The sequence below is a fragment of the Cricetulus griseus genome, chromosome 4 (assembly GCF_003668045.3).
Source record: "Cricetulus griseus strain 17A/GY chromosome 4, alternate assembly CriGri-PICRH-1.0, whole genome shotgun sequence".
In the NCBI taxonomy this organism is placed as follows: Eukaryota; Metazoa; Chordata; class Mammalia; order Rodentia; family Cricetidae; genus Cricetulus; species Cricetulus griseus.
This window is the reverse complement of record NC_048597.1, coordinates 175,527,624-175,542,258: the sequence shown is the minus strand read 5'-3', so window position 1 is coordinate 175,542,258 and position 14,635 is coordinate 175,527,624. Positions and strand designations below refer to the sequence as shown.

Below are 14,635 nucleotides of genomic sequence, written 5' to 3'. Positions count from 1 at the left end.
TCAATAGCTTCAAAAGGCAGAAGCCACTTGCCCTTCCTACTCTTTCTGAAAACTTGTGGCTGCTATCTCTATATATATAGCAGTCCAGTTCCCTGCACCCACATCAGGTAGCTCAGAATTGTCTGTAATTCCAACTCCAATACACACGTACCTACGTGGAGACACACACCTACACAAGGTGTGCAAGTAAATTTTTTAAAAAAGTAATAGGACCCAGCCCATGACCTGGTGTTGCTCCTTTAGATGAGAAGTAGCATTGAGGCTCCAGGCATTCTGCACTGGGGGCAGTAGATATTAAATGCAAACTCAAGGTGGGGAAGATGACGTCCCTGCCTCAATCAGTGATGTCCCTGCCTCACAAAGCAAGGTGAGGAATGGAACCCAAAGTTGACTTCTGGTGTATACACACATATGTACAATGTGCACCTACATACACACAAACATGCAAACAGACATACATACACACAATGTAAAATTTTAAATCTTTATCATTGAAGTTGTTTTTTTTTTAAGATTTTCTTGTGCCTTTATTTTCAGTATTGTTATTATCAGATATTTTCTGTGCCTTGAGAAATACTAAGTTCTTTAAAAAATAATGATTTCCTTTACCTTGAATTATTTCTTTTTACACACACACACACACACACACACACACACACACACACACACACACACACACAGAGAGAGTTCACTTCTGTGTGTCTCTGATCACGAGACCAGGAACCAAAATAAAACTCAGCATCTGGCAAGTGGGAAATGAAAAAAAAAAAAAAAAGCCAAATTGGTTAATGTTTCATCTTTCCCGCTCTTCAAGCTATGTAGCAAAAGGAGAAAAAAAAAATTCCTTCAAGATGAAATGGAATTCTAGCTAGTTAGAGCCTGAGCTGAGGGAATTGTCCCAGGAATCCCCAGCCCCTGGTGGCTGCTGGGCCAACTGGGGCTGGCTGAGCTGGATCTAGCTTGTGTTGGGTGACCAGAAGAAAAAGGTTTCAGGCCCCTGGTCCATGTCTTCTCAACTTCTCAAGGTCCACTATGTCCTTTACTGGAGACAACCCCAAACTGCTAGTTACAAAGGCCCAGACCTAAGGGGAAAAACTTCCTCAGTCTTCCCGTCCCCCAGAACATCAGTTTATGAAACTAGTGGGGCAGAAACAGTTCCCTTCCATCTCAGTGCACCCCTGGCAGGGGATGGCCGGTGATGCATGCCATATGAAGTGCTTAATTAAGCCTGCTTTTCAAAACATGAGTACAAATGCAAAACCCAGCCCAAGCTCCACAGGCTGTGTGGATGCTGGGGAGTGAGCGAGGTGAGAGAGACAGCAAAAGTTAATCTGAGGGCAAACACTTGGGTCTTAATTAGAGGCATGTGGGGACAGAGGTGGTTAGTGATTTGTTACTTTTCCCCAGCTCTGGGAGGAAGAAAGGAAGGGAAGGAGGAAGGAAGCAAGAACGAACAACTTCAAGAATTTTAATGGTTGTGATTAAGTTTAGCAGCTCTGAATTGTTCAGGGACTTAATTTAACCTTACTCAAACAGGCTTCAAGTTGGTGCTTGCTCAGTCCCCTGAATGTGGACTGTTCCTGTGGTCAGGGCCACTGAGGCTCTTCCAGGTGTCAGGGTCACAGTGGTCTGCATTTTTCGGGAAGAGTTCTGGGGCTAAATGGTTGGCTTGGTCTGGGGGTGATCCTAAGACTGGGTCACAGAGTGACATCAAAAACTTGTGAGGGGGCTGTGGTATAGCTTAGTTGGTAGAGCGCTTGCCTAACAGACATGAAGCCCTGGGTTTGATTCCCTGCACTGCATAAACCCAGTTTGGTTGCACAAGCCTATAATCTCGGCATTCAGGAGATAAGAGCAGGAGGATCAGGAGTTCAAGGTCATCCTTGGCTACGTACTGAAATAAAGGTCAGCCTGGGCTACAGGAATAAATATATACTAAATAAGTGGTCACCAGGGACGTTTGCCCTTGTGCGTGGGAACAGGTACCTTTCCGCCAACTGAGTTCTATTTCTTTTTCCCCTCAAACAGATCTGTCCGATTCCACATTGTCTTACACTGAAACCGAGGCCACCAACTCCCTCATCACTGCTCCGGGTGAATTCTCAGGTTGGCATATTTCTTCTTGTCACTCGTTGCTGTGGGCAGTACCAATGGGGACAGATGTGGGTGCATCGATGGGAGGAGTTTTGGAAAGATTTTTATGCTCGCATTTGTGTGTGTGTATGTGGTATTCTTGGAGTTAAGAACTGGGTGTGGTGTTACATGCCTGTCAGCCAGTACTCTGGAGGCTGAGGCAAGAGGAGTTCAAGGCCAGCTTGTGCTACGAAGCTGTGTGGTCTATGTGGGTTGGAACCTGAAGGTAATAACATGCCAGCTTTTAACTTGGTGTCTCTACCATGTTTCTCCCTTTCCCATGACTTAGAAAGGAACCCAGGGACACTCTTAGTAACAGGAGGCCTCAAGGTGGATGGGTCACACACAAGGAGGGCGCGTGGGTAAGCTAAGGGGATAGCATGGGCAAACTGGCAAAGCTGGTGGTGTCAACGCCCTGTACTTGGCAATAGATGGCAGGCAGGAAACAGGGGGAAGGATCCCCAGCTTTGGTGCTGTCCCCTGACTGTCTGAAATACCCAGCTACGGGCCCTAAGGCCCCTCACATTCAAGGGAGTTCTTGTGAGAATGTAGGTAGGGGGAGCAAGGGCAGGAGGGCCAGGGATTTCGGTGGTGAGATCTGTGGTCTTCTGGGAGCATGGTGGGTAGGGTGTGTTGTGTGGCAGCTGGGCTTGTGGCCTGGGGGCAGGGGTGGCTAGCTGGGCCTCTGCATCTTTTCCTGACTCCACACCCAAGCTATAAAAACAAGGTGGTGGGGTGAGTGGTCACCCTGAGCCAGGCCCACCCCAACACCTTACATTGCTTCAGGACAGCTGGGCTGTCAAAATCTATAGGGATAGTGATTTTCCTTGTGTTCCTTGGGGACACACAGAAGCCTTTGTGGGCCAGAGGAGCCTTGCTACTCAAGCCTGAGCTTCTTGCTACTAGTGTGTGTGTGTGTGTGTGTGTGTGTGTGTGTGTGTGTGTGTGTCTGTCTGTCTGAAACAGTTTAGTGTGGCCTGATGAATATATTCCCAGAGTTCCCTCTCTAACTTCTCATTCTGTTGTGCCCCAGTTCTGGCTGCTCCCAGACCCCTATCCATTCCCCTAGCCTTGAGCCCTTCCCTGTCCATTCCCTGGTCTCCCCATAGTCCTGGGAGAGAACCTCTGGAGCATGGCTGTTTAAGAGATGGAAACAGAAAGGGAGACCCTACTACAGTGAGCTCATGGCTGAGGTGGTACAGGAGTCCAGGTCTCCTGTCCCCAGGTCTTGTCTACTCTATGGGCCCTGGGCCCCTAATTAGGCCACTTTACTCTATACTCTTCTTGTCCAGTGTGCTCTCCCTCCCTCAAAGATTCAGCCCAGGTAGCTGGGTGTGGTGGAGCATGTCTCTAATCCCAGCACTCAAGAGGCAGGGGCAGGCGAATGTCTGTGATAGAGAGCAGCCTTGTCTATATAGTTCCTGCCAGCTAGGGATACATAATGAGACCTATATCACAAAGCATAACAACAACTACAACAACAATAACAACAAAAAGCATGTTAAAGCCAGGTGACATGAAGTTAGACCACAGACCATTCTTTCTAATCTGTCAATGCAGGCAGAAGCCACATGTGACTCTGAAGCAAGGGGCTCTTGTTTTGTTTTGTTTTGTTTTGTTTTGTTTTTCACTTATAATTCTGGGTTCCTGTGCACTCTCATGGCTGTTCTTAGCTGGATTGCCTTGGTGTGGATTGCAGGACAGATGGGCACTTTGACATCCTCTTTCCTTGTTAATAGTGGAAACTTGTGTGTGTCTTTCACAGTGTGTTTGCATTTATGAGCTTCCTTGATTTCAGAGGGGGCCTGGTGCGTGGTTCCTGCTTGAAGGAGTGGACCTCAGCACACCTCCATAGGCTTCCCCTCAACCTAGCCCCTGCACAGAGCATGCCCCCTCTCCCCCTGCAACACATGGGGACTGTAGGCTGGACTGTGGCCTCTGCTGGGGATTTCTACCCAGATGTCTCAGAGCTGAGTGTCTAGTACTGGGCAGTGAAGAGGCCACTGCTGGTCTTGACTGTCATGAAAAACAACAACAACAAACCTGTCTATGGTTGGCATTCTGAGAGGCTGAGAGATGTGGGGAAGAAAGTTTGGGGTTTCCCATGTGGGAGGATGGAATGAGGTGGTAATGGGCTTTGGGCTGGGTTCCTCATGGCCTGAGTAAGCAAGTGGAACATTTTTTGTGTCCTGGGCTTTGGGTTATGTTGGTGTTGGCTGTCACACTAGAGGAAAGACTCAGGGGTCCTTTGCAGTTGGGGAAGGGCCCCGGGAGGTAGCATGCCTTGGTGGATAGTAGAGTCACAACTGCTTCATCCTGTGAGCATAGATTGATGTCACACAGAAGGGAATCAAGGGATTCGAAGGCTGGGGGCAGAGTGGGCACAGGGTGTGCGTCAAGCCTGGACATTTGATGGTCAGGGACCACTGGGGTGGATACAGTGCTGGTGGTGATGTTGGTACCCTCACACTTAGATCAGTACTGGCTGTTCTTTATCTCCTTGGCTCTGTTCTACCATCCAGTGAGACAGCTGGGATCCTTGCAAGTGTACCCACAGGATCCTTCTGGAACAGTACCCCTAAAGCCCCATCAGACTGTCTTCTCTACACTACTTCCTCCCACTGCTGAGTGGTCCCCAGTTCCCAGATTGTACATGGGGAGGCTTGGGCAATGTAACTTGGCAGAGGCTTGGCCAGCTTCAGTGCCAGGGCTTGGGTGAGGGCTCACTGACACAGGACTTCATGCTTCTGGGAAGCTACTGAGCAAGCTCACCAACTGACTGTGCCATCCTTCTGTTCTGTGTCCTGAGGGCCCAGTGCCCCTGAGGCCTGATTCCTCTAATGTCGAAGCACAGACATCTTGCACACAATGACAGTCACAGCCTGGCAGAACTTCCTGTTTCTCTGCAACTCCTGTTCAGAGTCTCTCTGTTTATCTTTCCTGTCCTGTGACTGAGGCCACATAGGGGGATGGCCGGATTTAGGGGTTAGTCATAGGCCCTGATGGTCAAGGATGCATGAGGAACTGCAGGAAAGGGGTGCTCCTATAACTCTCATTTGACAGAATGAGGTCTTTTTTTGGGGGATGCACTTGGAACTTTGGTGCTGTGATTTCCATGCTTCACTTGGGTACTGTCCCCTGGCTATCTATCCAGAGTCCCCTTTTACATCTTCCTTACAGCACTAACATTCCTCTCCTGTTCCCTTCAGTTAATTAAAGGATGAAGTATGAGGAGCTAAGGTGGGAGTGGCTGTAGGTTACCCTCCTCTGGAAGGTAGAATATGCTGTCATTCAAGGGACTGCAGAATGAGAAGGCCGAGGGAACTGGTGAGATGCTCCCAGCATCCTCTACTCCAGCCTAGAAGAGAGTGCTCCTGAGACAGGAACATTGGGCCCTGGCTGGGTGAAAGAAGGAAGGAGTCTCTGCCAGTCCAGGCTGTGGTTCTCTGAGTACTTAGGTCTGCCCAATCACATGCCGGGGCTCTTGGCTGGTGTCTTTACACCCCACCATCACCCTTTGGTGAATAACCAAGAGCCTATCAGATAATTGGCCAGGTGTTTTTTTAGTCCAGCACCGTCTTTCTGCCATATAAGCTGCCTGTATTGAGGACTAGGCTGTTCTTTTTGTTGGCCTTGACTGTGTGTGCTGGCTTCTCAATCTGAGCTATCAGTGAGAGCAAACCCCTCCGTAGGAGAAGGCAGTACTGCTGCAGGGGTTGGGGCCCAGCTGGATCTGGTGTCTACTTAATGAGAAGATCCTCAAGCCCTTCTATCCATGCTCTACATTCTCCAAGTTTGGAGACAGGCTCAAGAGAGATTAAGACACTATGAACCACATAGCAAGCATTGGTAACGGTAGCTAAGTCAAAAAGTAGGTGGACCTGTGTTGTTTGTTCACCTGCCAGCTGGTGGGATTGGTACCTGTCCTATGGCCCTTGCCTCTCGGCGGAGCGCTGTTTGCTCACATCTTCAGGCACAGATGAGACAATGTCACTGTCTCTCCTTGATTGTTGAGATCACACAGGTCTTGTCTATAGCATAGGCTCTGTGTCCCTAAGGGCTCCTTCAGCTTCAGCCAGGACATGTCCAGCCTTGCAGGCAGGGGCTTCATAACTGCTCTGGGTTCAAGTCTCTGCTCTGGGTCCTAATTAGTTGAGATGGGGTGGCTACTTAGCCACCCTGCCCTCAGTTTTCCCACTTGTGGAATGGGGATAATAATAACATGCCCTTTAAACAAGGTAACTGAGCCTCTGGTCAGCAAGGTGTAGTCCTGTGCCAGGGTGTGGCTGTTAAGGGGTACCTGGCCCAGAGATGAGACCTGCATCAATTCTTCCCTTCAGGTGCCCATAGCAAGTGCTGTGGCAGGAGGCAATTAGGAGCCCCCTGTTGACTAGAAGTCTTGGAAGAGGGGGTACCCACATGGGGTTTTAAAGATGGCTAGAAGTCTATCATCATTCATTCATATGTGTATATACATGTGAACTTGAGTATCACATGTGTGGAGATTACATGACAACTTGTGGGAGATGGCTGATTCCTTCCACCCTAGTGGGTCCTGGGGATCCAACTCAGTTGTCAGGCTTGGCAACAAACACTTTTACCCAATGAGCCATCTCACCAGCCCTGGGTCAGATTTTAGCCAACATTTTTACCAAGTCCATAGCATTTAGGGATATAGGGCCAGCACAGTGAGTTTCAGTAGCAGTCACACCTAGCTCAGCAGGGTCTGGATGCTACTGTCACTGAGTGATGTTCTTGGGATGAGCCTAGGGACACTGGGTGGTTTGGAGGAGAATGGAGATAGTGGGGAGGAAATGCTAGCTGAAGAGATGGTTTTCTTAGGCCTTGGAGTGAGAAGGATTGTGAAATTTTGTAGGGGTGAGGCAGTCTCATACTTGATCCTGGGGTGCTCCCTGGATTAGAGAGGCACCTTGGGGTGGTGGTGGGGGAAGAAGTATATCCCAGTGATGCCTACACATGAGCAGTGTCTGCTACTGGCAAGCTCCATTGCTGGAGTTACTTGTCCTGCCAGGTACCCCAACAGAGTTACACCAAATAAACACACAAGACACTATATTAATTGTAAAACTGTTGGCTGATGGCTAGAGCTTCTTACTGACTAGCTCTATCTTAATTATTAACCCATAACTACTAATGTAAGTATTTCTACATGGCCTTATCTTACTAGAGAATGCCTGGTGCATCCTATCCTCCTGGTCCCTCCATGGAGTCCTCTTGTGCGCCTTCTGCCTCTCCCCTAGTGTTCTCATCTCCTAGCCCTGCCTATCTTCCTGTCTCTATAGCCAAACAGTGTTTTATTCATCAACCAATAAGATATATAGAAGGACATCCCCCATCAAAGCCCCTTCCTGGTATTCTTTTTTTAATCTCCATTTTCTTTCCTTTATGCTCCTGACACTTCACAGAGGCTTCTTTCTCCCAGACTGGTTGCTGGAGGTGACAGGGCATATAGAGTGATAGACGTGGCTGCTGTAAAAGGACCAAGTGCCTGGTGTGTGTGTGTGTGTGTGTGTGTGTGTGTGTGTGTGTGGTGGGATGGGGAGACACCTTCAGGAGTATTCGATGGAGCACCGTGAGATAAGTCAGATTGCCGGGGTGGGTTCCGTACTTAGCTTTGCCCTTTCCTACTAGGTGACCCCAAGCAAGCAAGGGCCTTACTTCTCACATCTCAGTTTGTGGTGCTTCACAGGAGCCCATTGGGTAAGAAATCTCAGGCTCCATGGTTCCCATGTGCCCCTGGATGTTGCTTCCAGCTCTTAGGCCTTAGGAGGAGGATGGGTGCAAAGCTGGCCTGTATGGCCTACACCATCCTAGCTGCTCTTCTCGTTGTTATTCTAATTCACAGTAGTAGTGTGAGACACAGCTCCTCAGGGGGAGAGGACTGGTGTCCTGGATGCCAGGATTCTGCTGGGAATGTGGGTGCTAGGGAAAGCTTCATAGAGCTGGCCATTCTGGGTTGGGTTTTGCAGGCTGACTAAGCGCTCACTGTGAACAGACAGTAAGTGTTCTCTCAGTAAAGGGAACGACTTGTGCAGAAACAGCTGAAGGTAGACGTAGGAGGATGGGCAGATGTGGAAAGAAGAATTCTGAGTGCTTGTCCTGTATGATGGAGGAATGGTCGAAACAGGGGGATTATGGCCACTGGGGCCAGGGAACCCTAGGACATCCCTGGTCCTAAAGGGCATTGTGTAGCATTAGGCTGGCCCACAGCAGGGGCTCACTTTTGTGAGCAGAGAAATCCTGAGAGAGTTCATGGAGATTAAGACAGAGCAATCATCGCACACTATTTAATGACCTTGGGAGCACAGAGCCCTGTGCCAGGCGCTTTCTCAAGTGCCATACATCTATGAGTTCATGGAATTTTCCAGCACCTCTGTGAGCAGCCACTTTATTAGCCAAATTAAAGGAAGAAATGACTGAGGCTCAGAGAGGTTAAGATGCTTGTCTTGGTTCACTCAGCTGGAAAGCAGTAGAATTTGGAAGCTGGGGAGCTTTGCTCCCCCCCCTCCCCGTGGGGTCTAATAAGGTACTCACTCTGTCTGCCCCCGGAAATGAAGGACTCAAAGTCTTTGGGCTTCTTTGCCCTCAGGGAAGCAAGGTTCAACATGAACAGATGTCTGTTCACTCCAGTTAGGCACCGGTGACCAACAATAGTATTTTATCAAAGTCCAGCTTGGGGAATCAGCAAGTTTGCTGGTTTACTCACAGAAGATGGGTGAGGGAGCCTTTCTGACTCCAAAGCAGCCACACCACTGCAAAGCTCCACCCCATCATGAATGGTGATGTCATGGAAGCCTGCCATAGTCACCTTTCTGTGACCAGTTCTTTTGTACACCCTAGCACCTTCCAGGAGCACTTGCTGCCAGGGAAAGGCAGAGGGAGTGATGGCTGGACTCCCAGGTGAGATCTTGTGATTCTCACCTCCCTCTCTCTAACCAGGGAGTGTCAGAAGCTCCTTTTCTATTAACATAGAAACCATAGACCTAGCTATTGCTGTATTGTTCTGCTGAATTAGTTGCCATGGTTACCAGGCCAAGATGGTGATGGAGTAGTGAACATGTTATCATTTGCAACAGGGCATCTCTGCTCCTGGGCTGGTGGTGGGTAAAGGAGTGAATTGCCAGGGAGATAGTGGGAGAGCAGAGATGATGTGGCTTCTAGGACTGGGAGTGTAGATAGTTTTGGGGGGTGCTTTGACTCTGAGCCACATTAAATGGCCTCTCAGGACATCTTGGGGCCCCTTCTTCCCGGCAGGTGGGTGGTCTGTGGCACTGTGAAAGCAACAGGTTTTCTGAGGACCTTCCAGAAGGGGCAGTAGGCTACCTCCTGTCTAATTTTGGTCATGTGCACCCTGGGACCTCCCTCACACTTTCTCTCTAGCCCAGTCTGGGCATCTGTAACATTCAGGGGCTGCACTTGAAGGTTTCTTTGTCTGGGTTGAGTGGCATTTCTTTCATGCAGAAAATATCTCCGGAAGATACTTGACCAGATGTTTTCGTATGAAACGTTTTTTTCCCATGCCCCTCGCTGCTTGTCCCCTTTTTGTGGAAAGAATACTTGAGATTCATGGGCCTATCCCTGTGGCCCCCAGCCTGAGAGGGTAAGGCCTGAGGGACTGAACTCCACAGAGCAGTCCATTACCCACCTTACCCCTTACGTCTTGTGTTAGATGGTCCTACTCTATGGGCGGTGATGGTACACATCTTTAATCTCAGCACTCGGGAGGCAGAGGCTGGTGGATCTCTGTGAGTTCGAGGCCAGCCTAGTCTTCAGAGAAGTTCCAGTACAAGCTCGTCAGCTACACAGAGAAATCCTGTCTTAAAAAAAGAAAAAAAGGGTGGGGTGGGGTGGGTTGGGGGGAGAAGGCCCTATTCTTCTTATGGTAGAATGGTAGAAGTTTCTGGATTTGGATAAACAGAGGTTTCAGGTCTGCGGCTGGCCTCAAAGCCACCAGCCCACACTAGGTGAATCATTGCCAACACACTAGTGACATTTAAAAGAGGAGCGAGGGACTGGGGAGGTGGCTTAGTTGGAAGAGACCTTGCTTAGCATGCACAAAGCTCTGGGTGCAGTTCCCAGGACCTCATGCACTGGTCATGGTGGCCATACCTGAGAGGATCAGGATCATCTTCAGCTGCATAATGAACTGGAGGCCAGCCTGGGCTACATGAGACCCTGACTCGAAAAACCTGGGAGTGAGGTTGTTCTCTGAGTCGCCTGGGGTCAGGCTAGAGAGGACAGAGTTGGAGAAGCCAACCATCATTGCCTGGTTTGGGATGACAACAGATTGATGAGGTGGTAGGAAGGTCACTCGTGAGATTGACAAGGACTGGGTTGGCTGGGCTATGTGCGGAGGACTGAGAATCAAGGAATTCCACTGATAGACCCATTTTACAGATGGAAAGGCAATGCAATGGCAATTTGAGATAACCAAAAGTAGAAGGCCTGGGCCTCCTGGATCCCTGGCTAGGTGGTACTACTTTCATACCTTCATTTAGAAGCTGCTGGGGCTGTCTCTGATCTCTGCTCAGTGAGAGAGAAAGTGGCAGCAAGCTCCAGATGGGCAGCCATGCAGAATGTGGGTGGAGCCAGAACCCTCTCCACCCTCCTCAGCACTCAAAAGTTCAGACAACCACAGAGTCCTGCAAGCGGTGCAGCTCAGTTCCGTTCCAGACCAGAGGCCAGAGTGTCCACGACAATCCTCCTGCCTCTATCCCACTTAGGTTGGGGTTACAGTTGTGTTCAGAACCACACCCATCTACTTATGTGGGTGCTGGGCTCTGAACGTTGGTCCTCATGGTTGCAGAGCAATTCTCTTGCTACTGAGCTGTCTCTCCTGCCCCCATATCTAGAGTGAGAGTGTGAATGCCCCAAGCTGCTGCTTGGTCTCACTGCCTGCATTCTCCTTTCTGGATGGAGTTTTTGGGGATGTGTGGAGAGTCTGTGAGTTCTGTGCATCTAGTTCACCTATGTCACTGTTCCAGGAATCTGTGGCCCCTAGTTGGAAGCTCCTACCCATGATGCAACAGTAAACGTTCCTGAGCTGGCCTTCTCAAAGACACGGGGACATACTTCTCTCAGGCGCATACCTGGGAATGGTGATGCTGGCTAGCCATGATTAGCCTGTCACCTTTTACTAGCCTAGGTATATGTGTGTATATGTTTATATATATTCAGGTATATTTGAAGGTCGCAGGGCAACCTTAGGTGTTATTCCTTGAGGTGCCGTCCACCTTGTTTTTTGAGACACGATCTCTCCATTGGCCTAGAGCTTGCCAAGCAGGCAAGGTGGGCTGGCCAGGGAGCCCCCCCAGCAAGCTGCCTGTCTCTACCTCCCCAGTTCTGGGAGTACAAGCACATGTTACCATGCCTGTTTTTGTTTTGTTTTCCCTGACTCTTTAATGTGGGCCCCGTGAACTTGGGTCCTCATGTTAACAAGGCAAGCACTGTTCAGACTGAACCTTGGAGACAGTCTCTCACACAACCTCCTCTCCAGGCCGCAGTGTTTCAATTGGGGTGATTGGAGGGGAGGTTTTTGCTCATTCTAAGCTGCAGAGCTGGGTTTAGACATGGGATCTCTCCTTTGGGTCCAGAACCCCTGCCTACATGGCAGCAGTGATCCAACCTGTCACTCATATAGATCTGAGTTCTGGATCTCAGGCTTCTCAACCAGAGGTCCTGGGCAGTGCACTCTGGGAAAAACAAAAAGGAGAAAAGAGTGGAAGGAAACTCACCACTGGAAAAGAAGTGTGTCTCCAATAAGCCAGGCCTTTTACTGGTAGCCAAAACATGACATTCCTGTACCCCAGGAGCCATAGCCAGCGTGGCCTCTCTGAGCTGTAAATCTTCCTGGGAGCTGGGTTGAGATCGTCCCTGGGACACAGAGACAGGCAGTATCCTTTGGCCGTTTGATGACGCCAGCTTTTGGGGCAACTTTATCATCTTTTCAGTACATTTGCTGTGGCCCAGGTGCCAGGGGCTTCTTGTAAGCCACAGGAGGGGCAGCATGCCACTTACCCTAAGGGCTCCTCTGCCTGCCCACCCTCCCTTTCTTGGGTGCTTTGATGGGTAAGAGGTATTTATAGGCTTGATTCACGACCCAGTTACCAGGGTTTTCCACGGAAATAACTTATTAAAGGGGCCAGGCACACAGCAACATTGAAGTCTAGGGGGTGGTGTGCATCAAAGGCAACACCAGGGCCTGCAGCCAGAGTTTCGAGGGGTCCAGGGCAGGGGACAAGGGCTAGACCTCTGAGGGACAGACAGGGGGTGGCTGGGCTGCAGAGAAAGCACTTACGCTTAAGAAAATACCAGACAAACTGAAATTAAAGCTATTGGAAAGAAATGTGTGTGCTGGGACCTGTTATGGGTGGGGGTGGGGTGGGTAAGGCTCAAGGTCCCAGACCAACCCCACCCACCAGGAATGGGGACACACATGCAGTGCCTAAGCTCTTCTGTCATGCCCCTTGGCACAGGGCTGTTTGAAGGAGGAAATGCCAAGGATGAACACTGCTGAGCGCCAGCTCTAGGAGGATGGGCAGAGCCATCTGGTGGAGAAGAGAGGTTCAGAAGAGGAATCTTTCAGGCCTTCCCTTCCCTGGTTCTCGTTCTTTGGTTCAATATCCTATTTGGCTTGCTTTGTTTGTTTATTCTAAGACAGTCTCCTATAGACCAGGCTGGCTTTGAACTTGCTATGTAGCTGAGAATTGCATTGAACTTCTGACCCTCCTGCCTCCACATCCTGAGGGCTGGGAATATAGGCTTGTGCCACTATGGCCAGCTTTACGTGATCTGTGAGTGCAGCTCAGAGCTTTATGCATGCTTGGTAACCACTCCACTGACTGAGCCCCAGCCCCAGACACTACACGATTTTTTTCTTTTGTATGTGTGTGCTATTTATTCATGGATATGTGTACCGATGTACGTGGACCAGAGATGGATGCTGGATGTCCTCCTCCTCTATGGCTTCACCACCCACCTTAGTCTTTGAGACAGAGTCACTGCTCTGGAGCTGGCTCTTGTTCGGCTGGATCTCAAGCCTCTGGGATCTGCCTGGTTTTGCTCCCTTCCCCTACTCCAGGCCTGAGGTCATGTGTGCACTGGCACATGTGTTTGGTGCCACCCCCAACTTGAGTGTGAGATTTGAACTCAGATCCTTGTGCATTACTTACATGGTCAGCATTTTACCTGCTGAGAGATTTCCATGCCCCCTAATTTGGTTTTGAAGTTTACTAAAAGCCCTCCTTTTCCAGGAAGCCTTGACAGACTGCAGCCCTCAGTGGCTTTCCTTTTTCTGTGCTTTTAGTGGCTGTTAAAGCTCTACCATGCTCACGTAGAGGACTGACTTTGTATAAACCTTCTATCCCTTGCCAGGCAGTGCATGGCTTTTGGGCTGGACCTGGGTCCACTCCTGCCCTTTGGCAACACATCATGCTGGAGGTGAGGTGACTAGATTGCTCTTTGATGCAGTCATGATAGTCGTGGCAGGTGTATCATTGTGACCAAATACAGGATGAGGGGCAGATATCACGCCGCCGTGTTTCTTTTTTTTCTTTTCTTTCTTTTTGGATTTTTCGAGTCAGAGTTTTTCTGTGTAGCTTTGTAGACCAGGCTGGCCTCAAACTCACAGAGATCCACCTGCCTCTGCCTCCTGAGTGGTGGAAATAAAGGCATGTGCCCCCACTGCCTGGCAATGCCATGTTTCTTATTCTGTATACTTACTCATTCTATGGAAGAGAAAACCAAGGCTCAGAATGGAGAAGGTGCCCAAGGTTGACAAGAGAGTAAGAATAGCTGGGGCCTGCACCCAGATCTGCCTGTCTCCAGAGCCTTTAGCCCTGATAGTCTAGGCTGGCATGGGCCCCTAGGCTCTATCAGAAGTTTACCTGTATCAAGCCCTCTGAAAGCAGCAGGGTTTGTTATTTGACCCAGGTAAGGTACCTTATATGTTCAAGTATTCTATTGCATGAAGTTTGCCCCTTTGGAACTATTACCACACAATTAAGATAGGAAATGGGGCTGTGAGGACGGCCTGGCAGTAGGGTGCTCTTATATGCTTGCTGTGTGTATACAATACCTTGAGTTTAATACCCAAACATCTCAAACACTGTGTTAGGCTGGACATGAGATTCCTGCCTGTAATCCCAGCACTGGAGAGGTAGAGGCAGAAGAATCAGTCCCAGGTCATCCTCCACTGCCTCAAGTTTAGGACAGCCTGGGCTGCATGAGACTGTCTCAAACAAAAGAAACACTGTCTTTGGGTTTCCTTGTAGATCAAGGGTTCATGTCACTTGTGTGTGCGTCCAGTATGGTTGCTGGGTTTTAATTCACATTTTCCTATTGGTGAAATATAATGAGCTTTTCTATGCACTGCTTCTTTCCTGTGTGTTTTCTTGGATGCCAGATCTATTCAGATCTTTGTATGACATTTATATTGTGTTGTATACTTATTGACTTTAGGATGCTCTTTATATATTCTAGG

At 49.3% G+C, this 14,635-nt stretch overlaps 1 protein-coding gene across 1 annotated transcript in view; it reads left to right on the top strand.

The window, feature by feature from the left end:
* Smad6 (SMAD family member 6) overlaps window positions 1-14,635 on the top strand; it is a 70,812-nt gene that overhangs the window by 11,457 nt on the left and 44,720 nt on the right. Inside the window, exon 4 of the mRNA XM_027414781.2 lies at window positions 2,029-2,106. Within this exon, the coding sequence (XP_027270582.1) occupies window positions 2,029-2,106 (78 nt within the window). The remainder of the gene's footprint in view (window positions 1-2,028; window positions 2,107-14,635) is intronic.